This window comes from Phycodurus eques, chromosome 4 (assembly GCF_024500275.1).
Source record: "Phycodurus eques isolate BA_2022a chromosome 4, UOR_Pequ_1.1, whole genome shotgun sequence".
NCBI lineage: Eukaryota > Metazoa > Chordata > Actinopteri > Syngnathiformes > Syngnathidae > Phycodurus > Phycodurus eques.
In genome coordinates this window covers 20,812,052-20,832,302 of record NC_084528.1, presented here as the reverse complement: position 1 = coordinate 20,832,302, position 20,251 = coordinate 20,812,052, and the positions used below count along the sequence as shown (strand labels likewise).

The 20,251-nt window shown below is 38.1% G+C and overlaps 2 protein-coding genes across 11 annotated transcripts; one reads left to right on the top strand and one right to left on the bottom strand.

Moving 5' to 3' along the window:
• Nucleotides 1–95: 95 nt before the first annotated feature.
• On the bottom strand, nt 96–10,825 carry lim2.5 (lens intrinsic membrane protein 2.5). Of its 4 annotated transcripts, none has more exons than XM_061674595.1 (6): nt 10,615–10,825; nt 4,054–4,338; nt 2,826–3,035; nt 595–744; nt 377–511; nt 96–226 (listed from the first exon to the last, which is right to left on the bottom strand). In XM_061674595.1, the coding sequence occupies exons 3-6, from the start codon at nt 2,998–3,000 to the stop codon at nt 147–149; spliced, it is 540 nt and encodes a 179-aa protein (XP_061530579.1). In that variant the 5' UTR covers nt 3,001–3,035; nt 4,054–4,338; nt 10,615–10,825; the 3' UTR covers nt 96–146. The 4 variants fall into 4 exon arrangements, with proteins under 4 accessions (XP_061530579.1, XP_061530580.1, XP_061530578.1 ...); XM_061674596.1 differs by having other exon boundaries at nt 4,054–4,162; XM_061674594.1 differs by lacking the exon at nt 10,615–10,825 and having other exon boundaries at nt 4,054–6,653.
• LOC133401506 (sialoadhesin) lies at nt 2,816–19,829 on the top strand. Of its 7 annotated transcripts, none has more exons than XM_061674589.1 (10): nt 2,816–3,049; nt 10,173–10,285; nt 10,898–10,961; nt 13,138–13,463; nt 14,064–14,369; nt 14,991–15,254; nt 16,489–16,764; nt 18,426–18,534; nt 18,610–18,763; nt 19,467–19,829. In XM_061674589.1, the coding sequence occupies exons 2-10, from the start codon at nt 10,276–10,278 to the stop codon at nt 19,605–19,607; spliced, it is 1,650 nt and encodes a 549-aa protein (XP_061530573.1). In that variant the 5' UTR covers nt 2,816–3,049; nt 10,173–10,275; the 3' UTR covers nt 19,608–19,829. The 7 variants fall into 7 exon arrangements, with proteins under 7 accessions (XP_061530573.1, XP_061530575.1, XP_061530572.1 ...); XM_061674591.1 differs by lacking the exon at nt 2,816–3,049 and adding an exon at nt 9,748–9,829 and having other exon boundaries at nt 13,320–13,530; XM_061674588.1 differs by lacking the exon at nt 2,816–3,049 and adding an exon at nt 9,748–9,829.
• Nucleotides 19,830–20,251: the final 422 nt, after the last annotated feature.

Genomic DNA, 20,251 nt, shown 5'->3' with positions numbered 1-20,251 from the left:
TATATATATATATATATATGTATATATATATTTATATATATATATATATATATATATATATATATATATATATATATATATATATAACCCCCAAATTTATAGTGTTTTTTTTAAGTTCTCATGTATTTTCCAAGAGGAAGCGGTTTTCATCGTCTTTGGTGTCCTTGACGACCTGTTTGTGTCTCGCGTTCAACGTGGGCCAGCCACTCTTCTGCACTCGTGCATCCTGTAGGCACACATGTAGAATATACCTGCAACACAAAACACATTAAACATCTTTAAAGGCCTTTTAGTCAGGCATTTTTACTTACATATGATCTGTGAAAGAAATGACTTGGAGTGAACTTGTTCGGGTTTTTTTTTTTTTTTTTGGTACCTGCAAAGAAGGTCATGAGCAGAGCTACCCATCCCAAGATGTATGACCATGAGAAGCGCCAGTCCCCGAAGCGCTTGCCCAGGAAGTTGACCGTCACCCCCGTGTAGATGGCCATCGCCAGCAGCACGAACAGCGCTACGGTCGGTAACAAAGTTACTCTTTTAAACTGTGACGACAACATTTATGAACATCACTTGATTTGTTTTTGTGACACCCACTTGAAACAAAGAACATGATGCCGGCGGCGAAGGAGCGATTGAACCTCTCAAAGGCCGAGAAGTGGGCAAAGGACAGGATCCCCGCGATAATGCCAGCGAAGCAGGACATGGCCGAGAGGATCATGAAAGCACGCGTGGCGTTCCAGTAGGCTACCAAAAAAAACAAAGTACACAAATGTAACTTCTGTATATACAGTGGTACCAGTTTAATTTGTCTTTGACCAAGCATATGCCAAATCAATTTCCCCCAATGCAATGAATTGAAATGTCATTAATCCGTTTCAGACCCCAAAAAACACCAGAATCTTTTTGTTTTGTGTTTTAATGAAGAAAAATAGCACTGTGCTGTATTGTATAAAAACATACCATGGATATCAAAAGTCTACACACCCCTGTTCAAATGCTAGGTTTTTATGAAATAAAAAATTAGACCAAGATAATTAATTTCAAAACTTTTTCCACAATTAATATGACGTACTGTATATCTTGTTGAACTCAATTGGGGGGGGGGGGATGAATCTTTTCGAGACGGGAAGTAAAAATAAACTAAAATAAAAATCCAACATTTAAAGTGCTTCTAACCACAAATAAAGTTCATCTGTTCTAGCACGTTTTTCCTGACATTTTTGTTGTCTCATCCTACACCAGAAGCCATGGTCCGCAGAGAACTTCCACAGTATCAGTAGGATCTCATTGTTCAAAGGTATCTGTCTGGAGAAGGGTACAAAAGAATTTCCAAGGCAGCAATTATACCATGGAACACAGTGAAGACAGTCATCATTAAGGGCAGAAAATGTGGCACAACAGTGATATTACCAAGAACTGGATGTTCCCCTAAAATTGATGAAAAGACAAGAAAACTGCTCAAGAGGTTGTCAAGGGGCTGACAGCAGTATTGAAGGAGCTGCAAGAAATTTGGAAGAAAGTATTGGCTATTTGGTATGTGTGACAACAATCTGCCGTCTTTTTTACGATGGGGTAGGATGGCAAAACGAAAAGCCTTTTTTTCCAACTAAAAAAGAAAAACTGAAACCAAGGTTAAATTCTTTTGGCCATAATTCCACAAGGTATGTTCGGTGCAAATACAACCGTAATCAGAATCAGAATCAGAATCATCTTTATTTGCCAAGTATGTCCAAAACACACAAGGAATTTGTCTCCGGTAGTTGGAGCCGCTCTAGTACAACAGACAATTTTCAATTTACAGAACACTTTGGAGACATGAAGACATTGCCAAAAAACAATTGTGCAAAAAGATGCAGAGTCCTCTAGCACTTAGAGCAGTTCGAATGACTAATATTGCAATAGTCCGGTGCAATGACCATTGTGCAAAGGGCGCTGAGACTTCAAGGAGTGTATGCGGTTTAAAGTGACGAGTAGTGCGATCATCTGGGACAATGTTGGTTGTGCAAATGTTACAGATACTCCTCAATCAGTGTGCAAATGGGGCAGATGCTACTCTGGCATGAGTGGCCAGTATATGCAAATAGTGCAGCATGGCGAGACAACTACAGTGAGTGCACGAGTATTACATAATTGGCCCCACAGAAATGTCAACAAATTTCCAGCTTGTTGTAATGGAATTATAGGTTAGGTGTTTAAGAAGTTGATCGCAAGAGGGAAGAAGCTGTTGGAATGTCTACTAGTTCTAGTTTGCGTTGATCGGTAGCGCCTACCTGAGGGAAGGAGCTGGAAGAGCTGGTGACCGGGGTGCAGACGGTCCGAGAGGATTTTTGCACGTCATCATAAAAAGAACACCAAACCTACAGTGAAGCATCGTGGATGCAGTATCATGGTTTGCAGCTGTTTTTCTTCAGCTGGATGTGGGGCCTTCGACACGGGTGGAAGGAATTCTGAACCGTTTAAAATAGCAGTCGATGTTACCAAAAATCCATCAAGCTTTGGCCAAAGGCGAAAAAAAATTAAAATAATAAAATAAAAAGTCAGGAAAGGGCTACTAGAACATCTGAACTTTCTTCAGGGTTAATTAGAGGCATTTTAAATGCTGGCAGGTGTGTGCTGACTCCCATTTAACATGAGATTAAATGTGATTGGTAAATTCTGAAGCCATCCCTCCTGTTATAGGAGGGTGCGCACACTTGTGCAACCACATTATCTCAGTTGTTTATTTTTTATTTTCCCTCTCAAATATTTTTTTTTCGATGAAGTTGTATGGCCACATTTTATTGTGAACATTTTTTTAAAGATGGATGGATGTCAACGGCACTTACCGATGCTGTCGGTCTGCATGTGGCACTTTCCTGACATGCAGTAGCGCCACAGGCCCTGGTGGGCGAAGCTACCTGACAGGTGGTATTGCATCCAATAGTCGGTGGCTGTGGAGACCACCAGCAAGATGTTCCCCACGATGGCACAGAACAGCCCCCCTCCCATGAAGCTGTACATTGTGAGCGAGAGCCTCGGACAGCTTCTTCGGGCCCCTGACAACGTAGAGGTTGGTCAACATGGCCCTGATCTCATTCAGTTATGCATTCACTTATTTCATATGCTGTTTGTTATATTCTAAATAATTTTATATAAATCCAATTTTATATATATATATATATTTTTTTTTTTTTTCTCAAAATACAATTTCAAAATAGATTTTAGCAGGTAAAAATATACAAATAAAAATTTCATTATATTCCTTCATTTTTCTTATGCTGCTGCACCTTCCCTCATCCTTTTTGTGATCTGATTTCATGTATTATTTCGTCACGGTAAAAACAAAAAAATCCATCCAACTAAAATTAGGGTTAAAAGGTTTTTATCAAGCTGCTCCATCAACCCAATTGTATTTCATGTATTTAAAGTATATAACTCACATTAGCTTATCAGATTAACATATCATCATAATACCTAGGTGGGAAGAAAGTAAAATACACCTTGGAATTTTTAATTCTTACATGCCATAATATAACATTTACCACAATTTTTTCTTCATTTTTCTCAAGCTGCTGCACCTCTCCTCATCCTATTTATTACCTTCTTTCATATAAATAATCTTCTCACTTTGTAGAGACAAAAAAAATCCTTCCATTTTGCCGTCAAATGTATTTTAGCAGTTTTTTTTTTTTTTTTTAAAGTACAGCCCTGGAAAAAATGAACAGACAAAGAAAATGGACCTTTTTTGTGTTTTGACCATTTTTTGCAAATTAATGCTCTAAATGATAATGTTTCTATTAGGAATTTGGGAGTTCTGTTGCCAGTAGTTTATTATTTAAAAAAATGTGATGATTAAACATATACCTCTAAATAGACAAATCGGAGAAATTATTGCCAGTTATAAAGTTAATAAATTAAATGTAAAACATTCCACATTTCTCAAGCTAATAATCAAGCCTCTGTAAACAACAACGGGATGAGCAAAAATTACATTATGATTTATGTTTTTGTTTTTTTATGACACGCACTTTTCAAGTCACACATTACAGGACATATTTTTCCATCAAACCTTACCTTAATTCCTCAGGCAGCGAAAGTGACCAAGCGTTGAAGCCGGGAACGAGCGCAACGTCAAAAGAGGACCCCCGAGCCCTAAGTCCAAAAAGTTATCCCTTCCGCTTTTCTGTCGATGGAGGCAAAATCCTTTAATGGCGGGCAGGGTGTGTTTTGGGATGCTGCTGCTGGTGTTTGGTGGGGATGGGGGTGGGTTGGGATGGGTGGGTTCTTCTGGAAATGCTTGGATGTGCAAAGGCTTGCACTACTGCGCGGGTCAATGGAAGCTGCTGAGGTCCACGTTTTCTTTCATGGGGGCAGATGCAGGGGGCATGCAACATGGGCTAAATATGTTCATTATGCCAGTGGTTCTCCAAACCTCAAATAATACTTAACTCTCCAAGTACCACTATAATGACCAATATTAAAATACAGTCGCATAGTGGGCCCAAGTGTTCATCAAAACCATAATAAAAAGTATATTTAACCTTATTGTAAGCCACTGTAACAAAAAGAACAGTTAGAACATTATCATTGTGGTTAAAGGTCCCAATTTTGGGCTATTTAGACCTCCATAGTGACTTCCTAACATGGGCTTAGTATAAAAGTGTCAATTTCATTTGAAAAAAACACCTTGGTTTTGTCCAGAAAAACTAGTGTCCAGAAAGGGCCCCTCTGACAACTACTTCTGTTTGACACAATTTTGCATCTGCTTTGTCCATATTTGGCTAAGACCGCCCCTTTTCCTCTGATTGGTTGCCTCCATGTAGAAGACCCACTTGTGAGAGCACACTTGTTTATGTTGACAGCGCTAGCTCGCGAGCGGAAAGGGAAGTCAGAGATTTTCGCTAGTGACGTCGATAAGCTGGAGAAATTTGAATGACCTGATTTCAGAAAAAACGTCTGGAAGTCAGGAATGCGTGGACGATTTTAATTTATATGTCACGTTTACTGAGGCATCATAGAGCCAATATAACATCCCAAACAATAGAAAAGGTTTGTCTGGTAAAATACGGGACCTTTAAGTATAGGAACATTTTAAAAAATTACTTGAATAATTACATATTTTGTGTTTTCAGATTTTATTATTATCTTAATATTAGTGTGCTGAAAACAAGAGATAGCGATTTACATAATAACGTATTGGTTTTATTTTTTGGAATGTTTTTTATTTTTATTTTGATCCACTACAACACAAGTGAGAAATATTTTAGTGATCAATTTATTTAATTTAGTGTGGTTTGATTTCTTTCTTCCTATTTTCCAATCTACCTAATAATTTGTTTTACTTTTTATTATTTCATTTTTTGATTTTTCTTTTTATTGTAAGGATTTTATATTGCACTTTATCAGCTAACACTGGGCGAGAGGCAGGTTACACCCTGAACTGGTCGCCAGCCAATCGGAGGGCACATACTGTCTAAACAAACAACTATTTGCACTCACATTCACACCTATGGGCAGTTTCGTTTCCAATTAACCAACCATGTATGTTTTTGGGATGTGGGAGGAAACCGGAGTACCCGGAGAAAACCCACACAGGCACGGGGAGAACATGCAAACTCCACACACGCGACGCCGGATTTGAACCAGGATCCTCAGAACTGTGAGGCAGATGTGCTTGCTAGCTAGTCATTCACCGTGCCACCTATATTTTATATTTTATGTAGGTGTTATTTTTTTCACTTTTGCACTCAATTATTTGTATTGTTACTTTTATTTGTTTATGGTCACATGCTTAAAAACTAGTGACAACAGTTTGCATAATTGATTGTTTTATTCATTAATTTTATTTATTCATAGCTATAGCTTTATATTGAAGCACATTTTAATATCAATTAGTTTTATTTAGTATTTTCAGATTATATTTGATTTACAGTATATTATGTTTTGTTTTGTTTTTTATTTTTTTTCCCCCAAATCTACTTGTAAGAATGTACCCTGCAACTGGAGGGTCGCAGGTTCATATCCCCACCCGAGCGCGTGTCGTCCTCATGTCCCTGGGCAAGACGCTTAACGCACATTGCCTATGAATGAATGTGGTTGGATGTTTGGTGGTGGTCAGAGGCAGACTGGCAAACTGCCTCAGGGCAGCAGTGGCTTCACAAGTAGCTTACCACCTCTCGAGTATGACTGTGGAGTGAATGAATAATATGTGTAATTTATAGTTAAAGCGTTTTTGAGTGCCTTGAAAAGCGCTACATAAGTGGTATGGATTATTATGATTATTATGATTATTATTATTATTACAAGTCAATATAACATCCACACTATTTTGTAGGTGTCTTTTTGTGGTATTTAACAGCACCATGGTCATGGTGGTATTTGTTAATGGGGTTAACCATGACCACCATTAAATGACAGTGGTCTCATAACATGGTTTGTTTGTTTTTCCTCTAAGTTTAGTTTTCTTAGAGAAGTGTTTTTTGCTGAGGTGGTCTATTTACATTGTTCCTGTTCCTGTTCCTGTCTCACTTCATGTCAATGATGTCAGTGTTCGCGACAGTCTCCAAAGCCAACAATGGATTGTAGTACAAACCCCAACTCCAATGATGTTGGGACGTTGTGTAAAATTTAAATAAAAACAGAATACTATGATTTGAAAATCCTTTTCACCTATAGTCAATTGAATACTCTACAGAGACAAGGTTATTCATGTTCAAACAGGAACATTATTATTATTTTCCTAATATTCTCTTGTTTTGAATTCGATGGCTGCACGACGTTCCAGAAAAGCTGGGACGGGGGCAAAAAAGACTGGGAAAGTGGAGTAAAGCTAAAAAAAAAACACCTATTTGGAACATTCCACAGGGGAACAGGTTAATTGGAAACAGGTGAGTGTCATTGTTTGGCATTAAAGGAGCATCCCCGAAAGGCTCAATTGTTCCCAAGCAAGGATGGGTCGAGGTTCACCACTTTGTGAACAACTGCGTGATTAAATAGGAGAGCAGTTTAAGAACAATAATGTACAATTGCAAATAATTTAGGGATTTCATCCTCTAAGGTCCATATCTCATTAAAGGATTCAAAGAATATTGATAAATCACTGCACGTAAGCGGCAAGGCCGAAAACCAACATTGAATGACCGTTACCTTCAATCCCTCAGGTGGCACTCCACTAAAAATTGGTATTATTGTGTCAAGGTTTTTGCCACGTGGGCTCAGGATCACTCCAGAAAACCATTGTCAGTTATCACAGTTCCTCGCTACATCGACAACGATGTAGCGAAAAAAAAATTAAAACTCTACCATGCAAAGCGAAAGCCATATAACTACAACCCCCAGAAACGCCGCCGGCTTCTCTAGGCCTCGAGCTCATCTGAGATAGATTGATGCAAAGTGGAAAAGTATGCTGTGGTCTGACGGGTCCACATTTCAAATTGTTTCTGGAAACCATGGACATCGTTGAAAGGATGGAAACAGTAAAAGGACCATCCGGATTGTTATCAAAGCATAGTTCAAAAGCCAACATCTGTGATAGTATGGGGGTGTGTTGGTGCCCATGGCATGGGTAACTTGCACATCTTTAAAGTCACCATTAATGCTGAAAGGTACATACAGGTTTTGGAGCAACATACTGTATGCTGCAATCCAAGCAGCGTCTTTTTCAGGGACATCCCTGCTTATTTCGGCAAGACAATGCCAAGTCACATTCTGCCCATTTTACAACAGCGTGGCTTCATAGTAAAAGAGTACGTGCACGAGACTGGCCTGCCAGCTGTCAAGAGCTGACTTCCATTGAAAATGTGTGGCGCATTATGAAGTGCAAAATATGACAACGTAGACCCCCCGGACTGTTGAGCAACTGAAGTTGTACTTCAAGATGGAATGGGAAAGAATTCCACCTAGAAAGCGTCAACAATTAGTGTCTTCATTTCCCAAATACTTATTGAGTGTCGTTAAAAGGAAAGGTGATGTAACAGAGTGGTAAACATGCCCCTGGCCCGTTTTTTTTTTTTTTTTTTTAACGTATTGCGCGCATCACATTAAAAATGTGTAAACATTTATTAAATATCCTGTCTTTGCAGTGTTTTCAATTGAATATAGGTTGAAAAGGATTTGCAAATCATTACATTCTGTTTTTGTTTTGATTTTACACAATGTCGCAACTTCTTTGGAATTGGGGTGTCGAGATTATTGTTCTATGTAGTTGTATGAAAATATAAGAAAACATTAAAAACGAAAATTAACAGTGAATTCAATGAATAGAAATTGTACATATATTTTATTTTTTATTTTTGACACTTTCTTTGAGAATGAATGGAAATTAACTGGCCATTTGGGGTAACCTGTTATAGTTGGTAAAATATACCCATATACAGGTGTATATCCAGTGAAAAGACTTAAATGATTTTAGCAAGTGGCTGCAATATAAAAGAGTGAAAATTTTAAGGGGTCTGAATACTCTCCGTACCCACTGTAAACACGTACATATAATATATGTATATATATAAATCTGAAATGTTTTTGTCATGAGCAGACATGTACGGAAATGAGTATAAGTAAAATTAATTCATTATTTTAAACATTGTATTTCTCGTGTTGTCTTAATTTTTGTGTCACTATGGGTTAGATTTTGTTGTTGTTATATTAAGGTTTTATTCAAGATTTTTCAATAAACAACACCCAAAACATGCAAATAGCATCTTATGCCAGCATTAAAAAATAACGATAACAGCAAAATAGATATACATACGTCTATTATTTATATTGCATGTGAATAAAATAAGAAATAGTAATAAAACAAAATAATTAATGCAGTGACCTAAAAATTTGAGGGAAATTAGGACAACAAATGAAAATGAACTAAACACAAAAGACTCTCATTGAAATATGCCATTTCTAAGTTATCCTTCTCAGACAAACTAAAATTCTCCCATTCAGTTCTGTGGAAATAGGTGTAGGTGTAGTGTAGGTGTCCCTAACGGAGTGTGCCGGGGCACATTAGTGTGCCGTGAGCGCTCTTCCAGTGTGCCGTGGGAAATTATCAAATTTTACGTAATTGCTCAAAAAATTATTGATTTACAAGAAATAATGTATCTTTGTTCATCTATGTATGCCTTTGAGGCATAGTGACAGGCACAATAAATAAATGCTCTTCTATTCGATGGCAGGAAGTACATGCAGTAATTAATGTATCCGTTTTTTGTGACAATTTTGTTTGTTGGTGTGCCGTGAGATTATTCAATTGTAAAACATGTGCCTTGGCTCCATAAAGGTTGGAAATCACTGGCCTAATGAATTGTCCACTGAGTGTCTACTGAGTGACTTTGAGGAAATGACTCGTGTGGCCATCACGTGTCACTTCGGAAACTTCCACACGAACAGACCTTTATCACACTGTCGTCACTAAATTTCAAGCAAGTCAAGTCGTTGCATGGGTTAAACAAGTCATAAATGAAGTCATACAATCTTGCTATGTCACAACATAGATTTGCACAGCAGCCAATTTGTAGTCCATAAGTGTACTTGCATTAATTAGCTGTACGAACACATTCACAGTCACGTTTTTTATCCTCCCAAACCAGTCTCCGTATTGTCTATCACTTGATTGGCTTGCATAACCGTTATAAAGCATAGTTCAATCATTGTTGTCATTTTTAATTTAAGTGCAGAAACAAATAGAGAAACTCTATTTATCAGATGAATACTAATCAAGATCAAGGTTCACTTCCAATGTTGACATATGGGGGCAGTCCTTTATGGCACTCAGCCCTTTTCCTGATTCAAAAGTGCAACACTACGCCAGCTCCCATTTTTAGAAAATGAGGTTCAGAGATTGATGGAAGACTCCGAAGTAAGTTTTGCTTTTACCTCGGTGCTAGTGCAACTGATGTTAGTTCATTTTCAATGCATTTCAATTTTAGTTTTTATAGTAGCCTCTAAAAAAGCCACAAAAAGTCTCCAATGGCTTCACAGTAACAAATATTGTACACATATATAATGATATAATGTAACAAAACATCCATATAACGTCAATATTAAATACAGTAGTACAGGGAAGAACTCCTGGTTAGTATTGTTGCGAATGTTATGTATCCTTTTTCATGAAATAGTGATAGAGGTGACATTTGTTTGGACCTAGACCGCTATTTCACTGAATTTTTTTTCTAATACCAGGTTCTTTTCTTATCTTTCAGGCAACCTAGATGACACTGACTGGGATCCAGCCTATGAAACTGAAAATGATACCTCGGTTGTGGACAAAATTACAAGCAGTATAAATCATTCTATTTTCTCAAAATGCCAAAATGTGAGGAAAACCATGATTTCTGTAAAAAACAAGTATCCATATGAATTAAACATTGCCATATAAATCACCATTATACTGTATAAATCACCCCAATTTTATTGCAGCCATTAAACTTTAAAACACTCTCCTGCAAAATGAAAGAAATTGGAGTTAGCCCACTTTAGTTAACATTGCTCAGTAAATGTGGTGAACTAAAATGTGAAGTTGGGATGAGGTTAGGTCATACTTGTGTGGACCTTGCATGTTGCTATTTTTCCCATTTTGATCAAAACATAATACTTGAATCCAAATGTAATCAATAATCTTGAATCACTCTCCATGATACTTACTTCAATGTCAAATGTAAAACGATGAGTCAAGTCATGCAGTGAAGTCTATGTCAAACCAAGTCGTTCTTAAGTTTTGATTAGTCCCAGATTGCAAAATTGGCGAGTTAAGCCCGACTCGAGTCAGGTTTCTTGATTCCCCCACCTCTGCAATGTTGATCTTTATGAGAATTATTGAAAACTAAATTCGAAAAGGTTAGGGTTGAGTGTGAGATTATGAGGTAAAGGGAATTGTGAAACAATGTCGGGGTCCTTCATCCTAAATCAACTTCCGCTTCCTCTTCAGTGTCGACAGAGGAGTCATACGCATGTGGACGCAGTCGTCGCACTCATGTGGCCTCTGCTATTTGGTGAGTGCAAATCATCATTTATATCAATTGGCTCATTTACTGGATTTTTGTCGACATATGCAACAGTTGTACCGCTTTTAATGTATTTTTATTATTATAATGTTCCATAAAAAAAAAGTATTTGCCCTCTTCTAAAAATACAAGCCTGTGCATATGTTTCTGTTGTTGGAGGTTTTACCATTGGCAATTATAATGCAATTAAACAGAATTAAATAGATTTTACTTTATTTTATTTCATTCAGGTCAGCTCATTACATTGATTGCTATGAATGCTGTCAACCTTTTCAGGACACTAATTCACATTAACGTCCTTATTATTATTAACGGTAGTAGTAGTCGTTGTATACATAAAGTGTCAGTGGATTACTTCAAAAGCTCTACAAAAAGTGTTACTGTTGCAGTTATTATTATTAATATTGTTCTTGTTATTGGGGTTGGGGTTACTAGTATTCCTATGATATAAAAAAACCCTCATATAATTACACAATGATTATATGATAATATATTTTAGATATTTTAGTATATATTTTTTTCTAATTTAAAAAGCATAATCATATATATTATATAGTATGTATCGTAATAATATTGTAATCATACAAAATGTCAATTATTTTATGATGATGATGATTACAAATGTCAATATTATATTACTATTTTTTTTGTTGTTATATAAGTGAAATTATGTATATATATGTATATATATATATATATATATATATATATATATATATATATATATATATAATATTTAGAAATAAATGATATAATTACAAAATGAATAGTAAAAGGTTTCTTTACTTTTTTGCTTTAATAGCAATTGTTTAATAATATATTACTATATTATTATAATTTAGAAACATAGGTAGTAATATAAATTGTATATAATATATATTTTTATAATATAGTAATTTCATAAAAATATTATTATTATTAATTTGATAAAATAGTATTATTAATAATTAATATAATATATTATTATTATTATTATTATCGTGCACTCACTGTAGTAGTCTCGCCACGCTGCACTATTTCCATATCTGTTGTTGACCAATACTGGCCACTCATGCCACAGTAGCATCTGCCCCACTTGCACACTGACTGAGGAGTATCTGCAACATTTGCACAATCAACATTGTCCCAGATTGTCGTACTACTAGTCACTTTAAACTACATACATTACTTGAAGTCTCGGCACCCTTTGCACAATGGTCATTGCACCGGACTATTGCTATATTAGTCATTCGAACTGCTCTAAGTGCTAGAGGACTCTGCATCTTTTTGCACAATTGTCAAAAAAATAAAAATAAAAAATTGTACCGGCATTACCAGATAACTAGCAACCCTTTATTGCCCAGTGACTTTTTTTGTCAATGTCTTTATGTCTCAAAAGTGTTCTCTGTCAATTGTCGTACTAGAGCGGCTCCAACTACCGGAGACAAATTCCTTGTGTGTTTTTTGGACATACTTGGCAAATAAAGATGATTCTGATTCTGATTCTGATTACTTTACAAAAATTGGGCCTAAGGGAGCAGGTCTCTTTAAATGTTTTTAAAATTAAACTGAAGGGGTTGGATGATGATACAACAGGTTGTACATGCAAAGTTTGTGATGCAAATTCACTGGACATGTTGATGAGCCTAATGTATTTATTTTGTATTGTTTGTCTGTAGGTCACTAATGGTGTAGTGGTACACTCGCCTGACTTTGGTGCGGGCAGCGTGGATTCAGTTCCCACTCAGTGACGGTATGAATGTGACTGCGAATGGTTGTCCGTGTCTATATATGCCCTGCGACTGACTGGCGACCAGTTCAGGGTATAGTCCGCCTTTCGCCCGAAGCTAGCTGGGATGGGCTCCAGCGCCCCGTGACCCTAACCAGGATAAGCGGTGTTGAGAATCGATGAATGGATTGATGGATGGATGGATGTTGGTTTGTTTGTTGCTTCCATGACTGCATATTGTCTTGGACCAGGACGCGCTTGTAAAGGAGATTTTTCATCTCAATGAGGCTTTTCTGGTTAAACAGTTTCAAATAAATAAAACTAAATACAATTTTGTGGCGCTTTCCACTGTACTGAAAGGCACATTTCAAGAGGAGCGTTACACTTTTCCACTGTTGTTGGATGTCCTGTTTGTATGTATGTAGCTATGATTTCCTGTCTTGTGCACCCCAACAGCGGCCTTGTTTACGGGGGTGCAGGCTTCCTCCCTGGAGCCCTCCATGCCCGACCGCGTCCTCGCCGTGGTGGGCTCGTGCGTGCTCATCCCCTGCTCCTTCTCCCCCTTGGAAAGGAAACGCGCCGAGGTGGACGTGCGCATGCGCCTACGAGGTCACAGCCGATTCTCTTTGTTCCGCCAGTCGCGCGTGGCCTTCAACAGCGAAGACATGGAGGAAGTCACCGACGACTTCCGGGGACGTACGGCACTGTCGGGTCTGGTGATGGACGGCGACTGCTCGTTGAAGATGGACGCGGTCAGTGTGGAAGATGCCAGGACTTACGAGGTGGCTCTGAAGAAGACTGGAGACTCTGTTTGGGGGAGGACCAAGTCTTTCAGTTTGGATGTTGTGGGTTAGTTGGACGCAGCCTGTTTAGGCAGTAAACTAGTTGGGTGGCTCTGAACTAACTGTAAATGGTCCCACACCAAATTCTCGATTCCTCACTCAGCGTTTAGTTAGTATTTCTATGGGAGCTCGTTTAGGCAGCAAACTAAGCGGGTCTGAATTAATCTTCTGGTTTCTACTTATTGTCCTGTACCAAATAGCCGCTTCTTCTCTCAGTTCTCAAACTCTTTTCCTTGTTTTATTTTGTATTTCTATGGCAGCCCAATTAGGCAACAACCTAGTTGGATCTGACTTCAACTGCTTGTTTCTGCTAATGGCCCCACACCAATCCATTTACGCAGCAAACTAGCTGGAACTGAGTTAAGCTGCTACTTTTTGCAAATGGTCCGGTACAAAACATCCGCTTCCTCTTAGTTTTCTCTGTCTCTTTTCCTCTGATTTCTTTGATATTTCTAATGCAGCCCGTTGAGGCGGTATGTATGTTTTATGAAATTAAAAAAATCATAAAGATGACATACTTTATGTTGTCTCTCCTGGCAGACACCCCGGAGGCTCCAGTTATCAGCGGCGTGTCGTCAGCCACAGATGGACAGGTGGTCACCTTCAACTGCAGCGTCAGCTACCAGTGCCCCTCCGGACCCCCGACCCTGCGTTGGCAATGGGAGCGAGGAGTGCAGCCGGTGGGGGACCAGGAGGTGCGGACCCTCTACAACCAAGACCATCAGCCGGTGCTCCAGACCTCACTCACCTTCAGGGTGTCGCGCCGCATGAAGGCGGGCCTACGATGTGAGCTCACCTACCCAAGAGCAAACATGGTGGCCGCCTTCAAGGATCTCCATGTTACATGTAAGCACTTGTCACACACTTTCACATGCTTATTAATCATTTTGCATCACGGGGCAAGTGGGGAAGTGCCTTGCCAGGATTGCCATAGTGCAAAATAGATTTTGACACATTTGTATATTTAATACCGAATTAAAACTTGAAATCATACAAAAACATGAGCAAAGTGTGCGTGTAGTTGACCACAACAACTCCTGATATACGTGTGTGTGTGTGTGTGTATATATATATATATATATATATATATATATATATATACATATATATATATATATATACATATACATATACACACACACATACACACAGTATATATTTCCTCATCGGTCATAGGGGCAAGTGCAATTGTCCCCCACAAATCCACACAAATTCCACCATGCAACAAGTGACCACAACAGACAGCGCTGATATTTTTAGTGTTTTTGGGCAAAGTGCCTAGCAACAAATGACCACACTAGTTTTTACATGCCGAGTAATGTGTTAAGCTTTGGGGCAGAAGTAATTGTGCTCCACAAATTCTGCCTGGCAACAAGTTGTTATTTAGTACACGAATTGGTTACAGTGTACTGCTGCTTGTTTTCTTACAACATCACCAATATATGAATTCCATGTCTTGCTCTGCAGTCCCACCCAAAGATGTGACGGTGCAGGTGCAGACCCTGATGGTGCAGGAGGGGGGTAGCGCCCTGATGGCCTGCTCGTGCAAAGCCGACCCGCCGGTGTCCGAGTACCGCTGGTCCTACAGCCACCGCGGCCGTACGATCCACCTGGGCCAGCGCACGCACACCATCCGCCTGTACAATGTGACGCGGGACACGGCGGTCCGCTGCATGGCCGAGAACCTGGTCGGACGAGCCCAGTCTCGGACCATCGTCCTCAATGTTCAATGTAATTTTGCATTGGTTGACGGCATGTTGGGAAGTGCCCCAACGAGTCCAAAATATTCTGTCATTGTGTGTGGCAGCACAGTTACTATGAAAGAGACGTTGGTGTTTTTCCAGTTAAATTGTTTTTAAACTACAAAAAATGTTACGTGTTTACGATAAAAGGATTTAAAAATAATGGAAAAAACATTAGTGTAGCAGAAGTGTGGTGTAGAAAAATAAAGAAATTAGATAAGTTTGTGTTGAGGGAAAAACGTAAAATAAACGAATAACAAAATGCGCTTGTTTTTGGGGTAAAAAATGTAATTTTCTTCTCAAATAAAAAAAAAAAACATTTTAAAAAATCTGAAATGTTTTTTAATGTTTGTGTTACAGATGAAAAACATAATAATAATAATAATAATAATAATAATGATAATAATAATAATACATTGTTTTGTTTTTGAGATAAAATAAATGGACAAAAACAACAAATATAACTTTCCCTGTGTATATAAAAAAGAAATAACAAAAAATGTTTCAAATCTAATTCAAGCAACAACAAAAAAAAAGTTTGTATATTTATATTTTTAAACTACAAAAAATGTTGGGTGTTGGGATAGGCTCCAGCACTCCCGTGACCCTAAAGAGGAGAAATGGATGGATGGATATATATATATATATATATATATATATATAAATATATATATATATATATATATATATATATATATATATATATATATATATATATATATATATATTGTTAATAGCAAAAAACTTTTTAAAATTATGATTGTGTTTTAGTTTTTTTAAAACAAAAGTAAATAAATCTGTTTGGTTATTATATTTAAAAAATTAAAATTAAATATATTTTCTTGTGTTTAAGATGGTAAAAATAGAAAAGACAAGAAAACAATTTTGGGGGGTTTGTATATAAAAAAAAATTGGTTGTTTCAGGAAAAAAATTATGATTCAGATAATATTTTAAAAAGGAGAAAAAATGCTTGGTTGGTATTTTGTTTTTGTTTTATAATTGGGCTTTAGGGGCACGAGAAATGGCTATTCACTATTCTGCCTGGCAAGAAGTGACCACGTCGCTCAAAAGATATAGAATCACAAATCTTAATTGTCTTTCAACTGTAAGTGGGATGTTCCGATTTCCCACACGGTCTTGAATGCATCATAATTGAGTTTGCTGTATTTTATGAGACTAGATTATGAATACCAAAATATTTTGAGGTTCTTCTCCCTTTCAGATAAGCCCGTCATCCAGCAACTGTCGTCAGCTTGCATCCTGGAGGATCGGGAGCTGCGTTGCGTCTGCTTGGCCCAGGCTAACCCGCTTCCCACCCTCAGATGGAGCGTCAACGGCACCTCCCCGCCACGGGGCTACAACGCATCCCTCTCGGCCAACGCCCTCACGGCCACTCTAACGGGCCGGGTAGACGGGGGTCTACAGACGGTCGCCTGCTTGGCCCTCAACGCCCTCGGGAATGACTCCATGATGATGTGGCAGCGCCAAGGAGGACGAGGTGAGTTCAGAAACATCACTTTCGTCAGAATTTAGGATGAAATGCTTTGTGTTTCATATAATAATAACTAATAATATTAAGAAGAAGAATTTAAAAGTTTCAGATTTTAAAAAAGTTATATATTGTCGTCGTCCCCCCCACCCGAAGGCAGAGGAAGGCTACCCTCTCGTGCACTGGGGTGAACCCCAAAGTACAGGCGCTGAGTTGGGGGGGCAAAAAGTATACCGACACCTGCTCGGCGCCTCTCACCGTGTGCATCTCCAGAGTGGAAGAGAGTACAACCTCTCTCAAGAGAACTGGTACCAGAGCCCAAGCTGTGTGTGGAAGTGAGCCCCACTATATCTCGTCGGAACTTTTCGACCTCACCCACCAGCTTGGGCTCCTTCCCTGCCAGAGAGGTGGCATTCCACGTCCCTAGAGCCAGCTTCTGTAGCCGGAGATCGGATCGCCATGTCCCTGCCTTCGGTCACCGCCCGGCTCACACTAAACCCGACCCCTAGCCTACCCAAGCCTTCCGGGCTGTGCGCAGGCCCGGCCACCCGGCGCTCGCCTTCAAGCCCCACCTCCAGGCCTGGCTCCAGAGGGGGGCCCCGGTGACCCACGTCCGGGCAAGGGAAACCTAAATCCAAATATATTGCTCTTTTTGCCGTGCTTTGTCTGATCCCTCACCTAGGACCTGTTTGCCATGGGTGACTCTACCAGGGGCGTCAAACCTCAGACAACTTAATTTGTAGGATCATTGGGACACAAACCCCTCCACCACAATAAGGTGACAGCTCCAGGAGGGGCAGGTTGCTTTGTGTCTTTTAATTCTATTTTTTTAAACAAAATATTTGTCCTTGTATTTTTGATACAATTGCTTAGTTTTCAATTGCTTGTGTTGCAGTTAAGAAAAATACAAAAATAATAATAATGTGTTAAATATCATTGTCATTGCATTTCCAATTGAATTTAAAAACTATGTGTTGCATATTTTTAAAAAAGTTACAAAAACAATAGGATGGTTTACATTTGGGATGAAGAGAAAACGACAAATTTTATTTGTGTTTGGGGTTTAAAAAAAACTACAAATGTTTTAAAAACTACAAAATTAAATTTACATTCACATTATTTTAAACTGCAAAAATATTTTTCTTTGTCTTTCCAAATAAAAATTTAAGAAATGACCAAAATATTTGTGATAAAACATGTTTCACAGATAAAAAAAAAAAACAATCCTTTGTTTTGTGTTGCGATGAAAATATTAAAATACAAAATGGCTGTGTTTCAGAAATAAAAATATTTGAAAAAGTACTGAAAATTTTATTTCAGATTAAAAATAAATAAATAAATAATAACAGTAACAGTAAAAACATACCCCACTCAATGTTTTTAATTAATTGGTTTACTATTAAAAAACAATTCTTTGTGTGTCTGATAAGAAAACAATTTAAAAATGCATTTGTGTTGTAGACAAAAACATTTTTGTGTTTCAGGCAAAAGAATTACATTTTCTTTGTTTCGGATCAAACCAAAACAGATTTTTTGTTGTTGTTGTTTTTATTTCATAATTGGACTTTTGGAGCATTTGGGATTTTAGCGCCCCATCTATTCTGCCTAATAACAAGTGACCATTTTAAACATGACCATAAACTATGGTGTTTTATTGTCCCCTTGTGCAGACTCTTGGCTGCTGCTGTGGTGTTTGGTCCCTACCGCCGCCGCCATCTTGTCCGGCATCTCCCTGCCCGTGCTCGTTTTCTTCTGCTGCTGTCGAAAGAAGTTGGGCAAGTAAGTCAGTGAGCTGAGTGCCCTCTAGTGTTAGGGGTAAGGGTCTTGACATCTGGTACGCGTCTGTCCTGTCAGACACGAGCTGAGCGGACGCCCGTCAGGACCTGGACCGTACCAGGCCCGCATGCCGGTCTACATCAACTGCTCGGAGGTGAGCCACGTGTACACCAACGGGAGTTACCAGCTGCTCTACCAGAACTGCACACCCCGCTTTGTGCGCACCAAACAGGTGCGCCAGCAACACTCTCAGTTGTATAATTTCCATACAATTTGATCAGTAACAGTAAAGACACACTCAATGTTATTTTGAAAATCAATTAATTTTACTGATCAGTGCATTTGAATTATTGGAAGTTGTTATCATTTTTAAAACATTTTAATGCAGAAATATCTTTACCATTACGTGTCCCAAATTAAATTTCATGATTTGCAACATGTTTTCTGAAGATGCTAATAATTTTTTTGGATATACAGGATTTTTGTCCTATTGCTTCATATATATATATATATATATATATATATATACACGCACGCACACACGTATATTAGGAGTTGTCTTGGTCAACTACACGCACACCTTGCTCCTGTTTTTGTATGATTTAAAGTTTTAATTCGGTATTAAATATACAAATGTGTCAAAATAACATCCATTTTGCAGTTCTATGGTTATCATCATCATAATCATCATCAGTCGCAGTTCTATGATAATCATCATCGTCATCAGTTGTCACGGTTCTGTGGTTATCATCATCAGCAGTCAACCCAAGGCAGCTGAGCTCTTTCCTGTGTCACAGTTCCATGGTTATAATCAGTAACCCTATGTTAATTTCTGTTGTTATCATCATCATCATCATCGTCAGTTTACCTGAGGCAGTCATCAATCGAACCGGTTCCTCATTCCACATTCGTGATCATCTTCTTTCAATTGTTAGCTGCGTCCGATGGGGAGAAGAGGCGGCGAGAGAAGGCGCGGGGGTCCGCGTGGAGGCGTGGACACACAAGTCACCACCAGGGAGGAGCAGGGTGTCACTGCGGCTGATCCAGAATCAGCCATCTACCTGGAGGTCCTCTAAAAGTCTCACTGAGCGACAATGACCCTGTGACCTTCCTCTGTACTCTGTTTTATTTATATGACAGAAGAAAAGCTTTGATGGCCACTTAGTCTGGTTTGATTTGATCTGTCCTACTTGTGTGCACATAAATTGATTCTTGTTAAGACATTTTATGTTCCTCTACAGGCAGTAAAGCATAAAAAGCTTTATTGCATTTGTGGGAAAAAAAGCATACCACAATGACAATACACTTTTTTCCTGCTTGAAAAACAGGCTTTTAGCCCTCGTTGTGATTATTAAGTAAGAGTAATGGACTTGATCGCATGTTCTTTGTAGTTAAAATGTCACATAAAAATACAATTAATAATATAATTTTTAATAAACAGTATTGATTCATAAATGAAAGTAGTCATAAAATAACATGATAAAATAAATTTGAAGTGACCTGAAAAAATATGATTGATTCAGGAATTAAATTAGTGTTAAAATAAAATACAAAAATAAAGCTAATTACAATAAAAGTATGATTAAATTATATTAATCAGAAAAAACTGCATTTATTTATTAATGAAAGTATAACGTTAAAATAATACAATGAAATGCAATTAAATTAAATGTAAAACAAAATCAACTAAAAACAACTATTGACTCAGGAATGAAAATAG

What these genes read in the sequence shown, in the direction of transcription:
- LOC133401506 (XM_061674587.1), top strand. An exon ending in CAAGGATCTCCATGTTACAT is followed by an intron (nt 14,370 to 14,990) that starts GTAAGCACTTGT and finishes CTTGCTCTGCAG; the next exon opens with TCCCACCCAAAGATGTGACG. An exon ending in GCTTTGTGCGCACCAAACAG is followed by an intron (nt 18,764 to 19,466) that starts GTGCGCCAGCAA and finishes TTCAATTGTTAG; the next exon opens with CTGCGTCCGATGGGGAGAAG.
- lim2.5 (XM_061674595.1), bottom strand. Translation starts at nt 3,000, where the DNA reads ATGTACAGCTTCATGGGAGGGGGGCTGTTCTGTGCCATCGTGGGGAAC. An exon ending in CATGCAGACCGACAGCATCG is followed by an intron (nt 745 to 2,825) that starts GTAAGTGCCGTT and finishes TTTTTTTGGTAG; the next exon opens with CCTACTGGAACGCCACGCGT. An exon ending in CATCATGTTCTTTGTTTCAA is followed by an intron (nt 512 to 594) that starts GTGGGTGTCACA and finishes TACCGACCGTAG; the next exon opens with CGCTGTTCGTGCTGCTGGCG.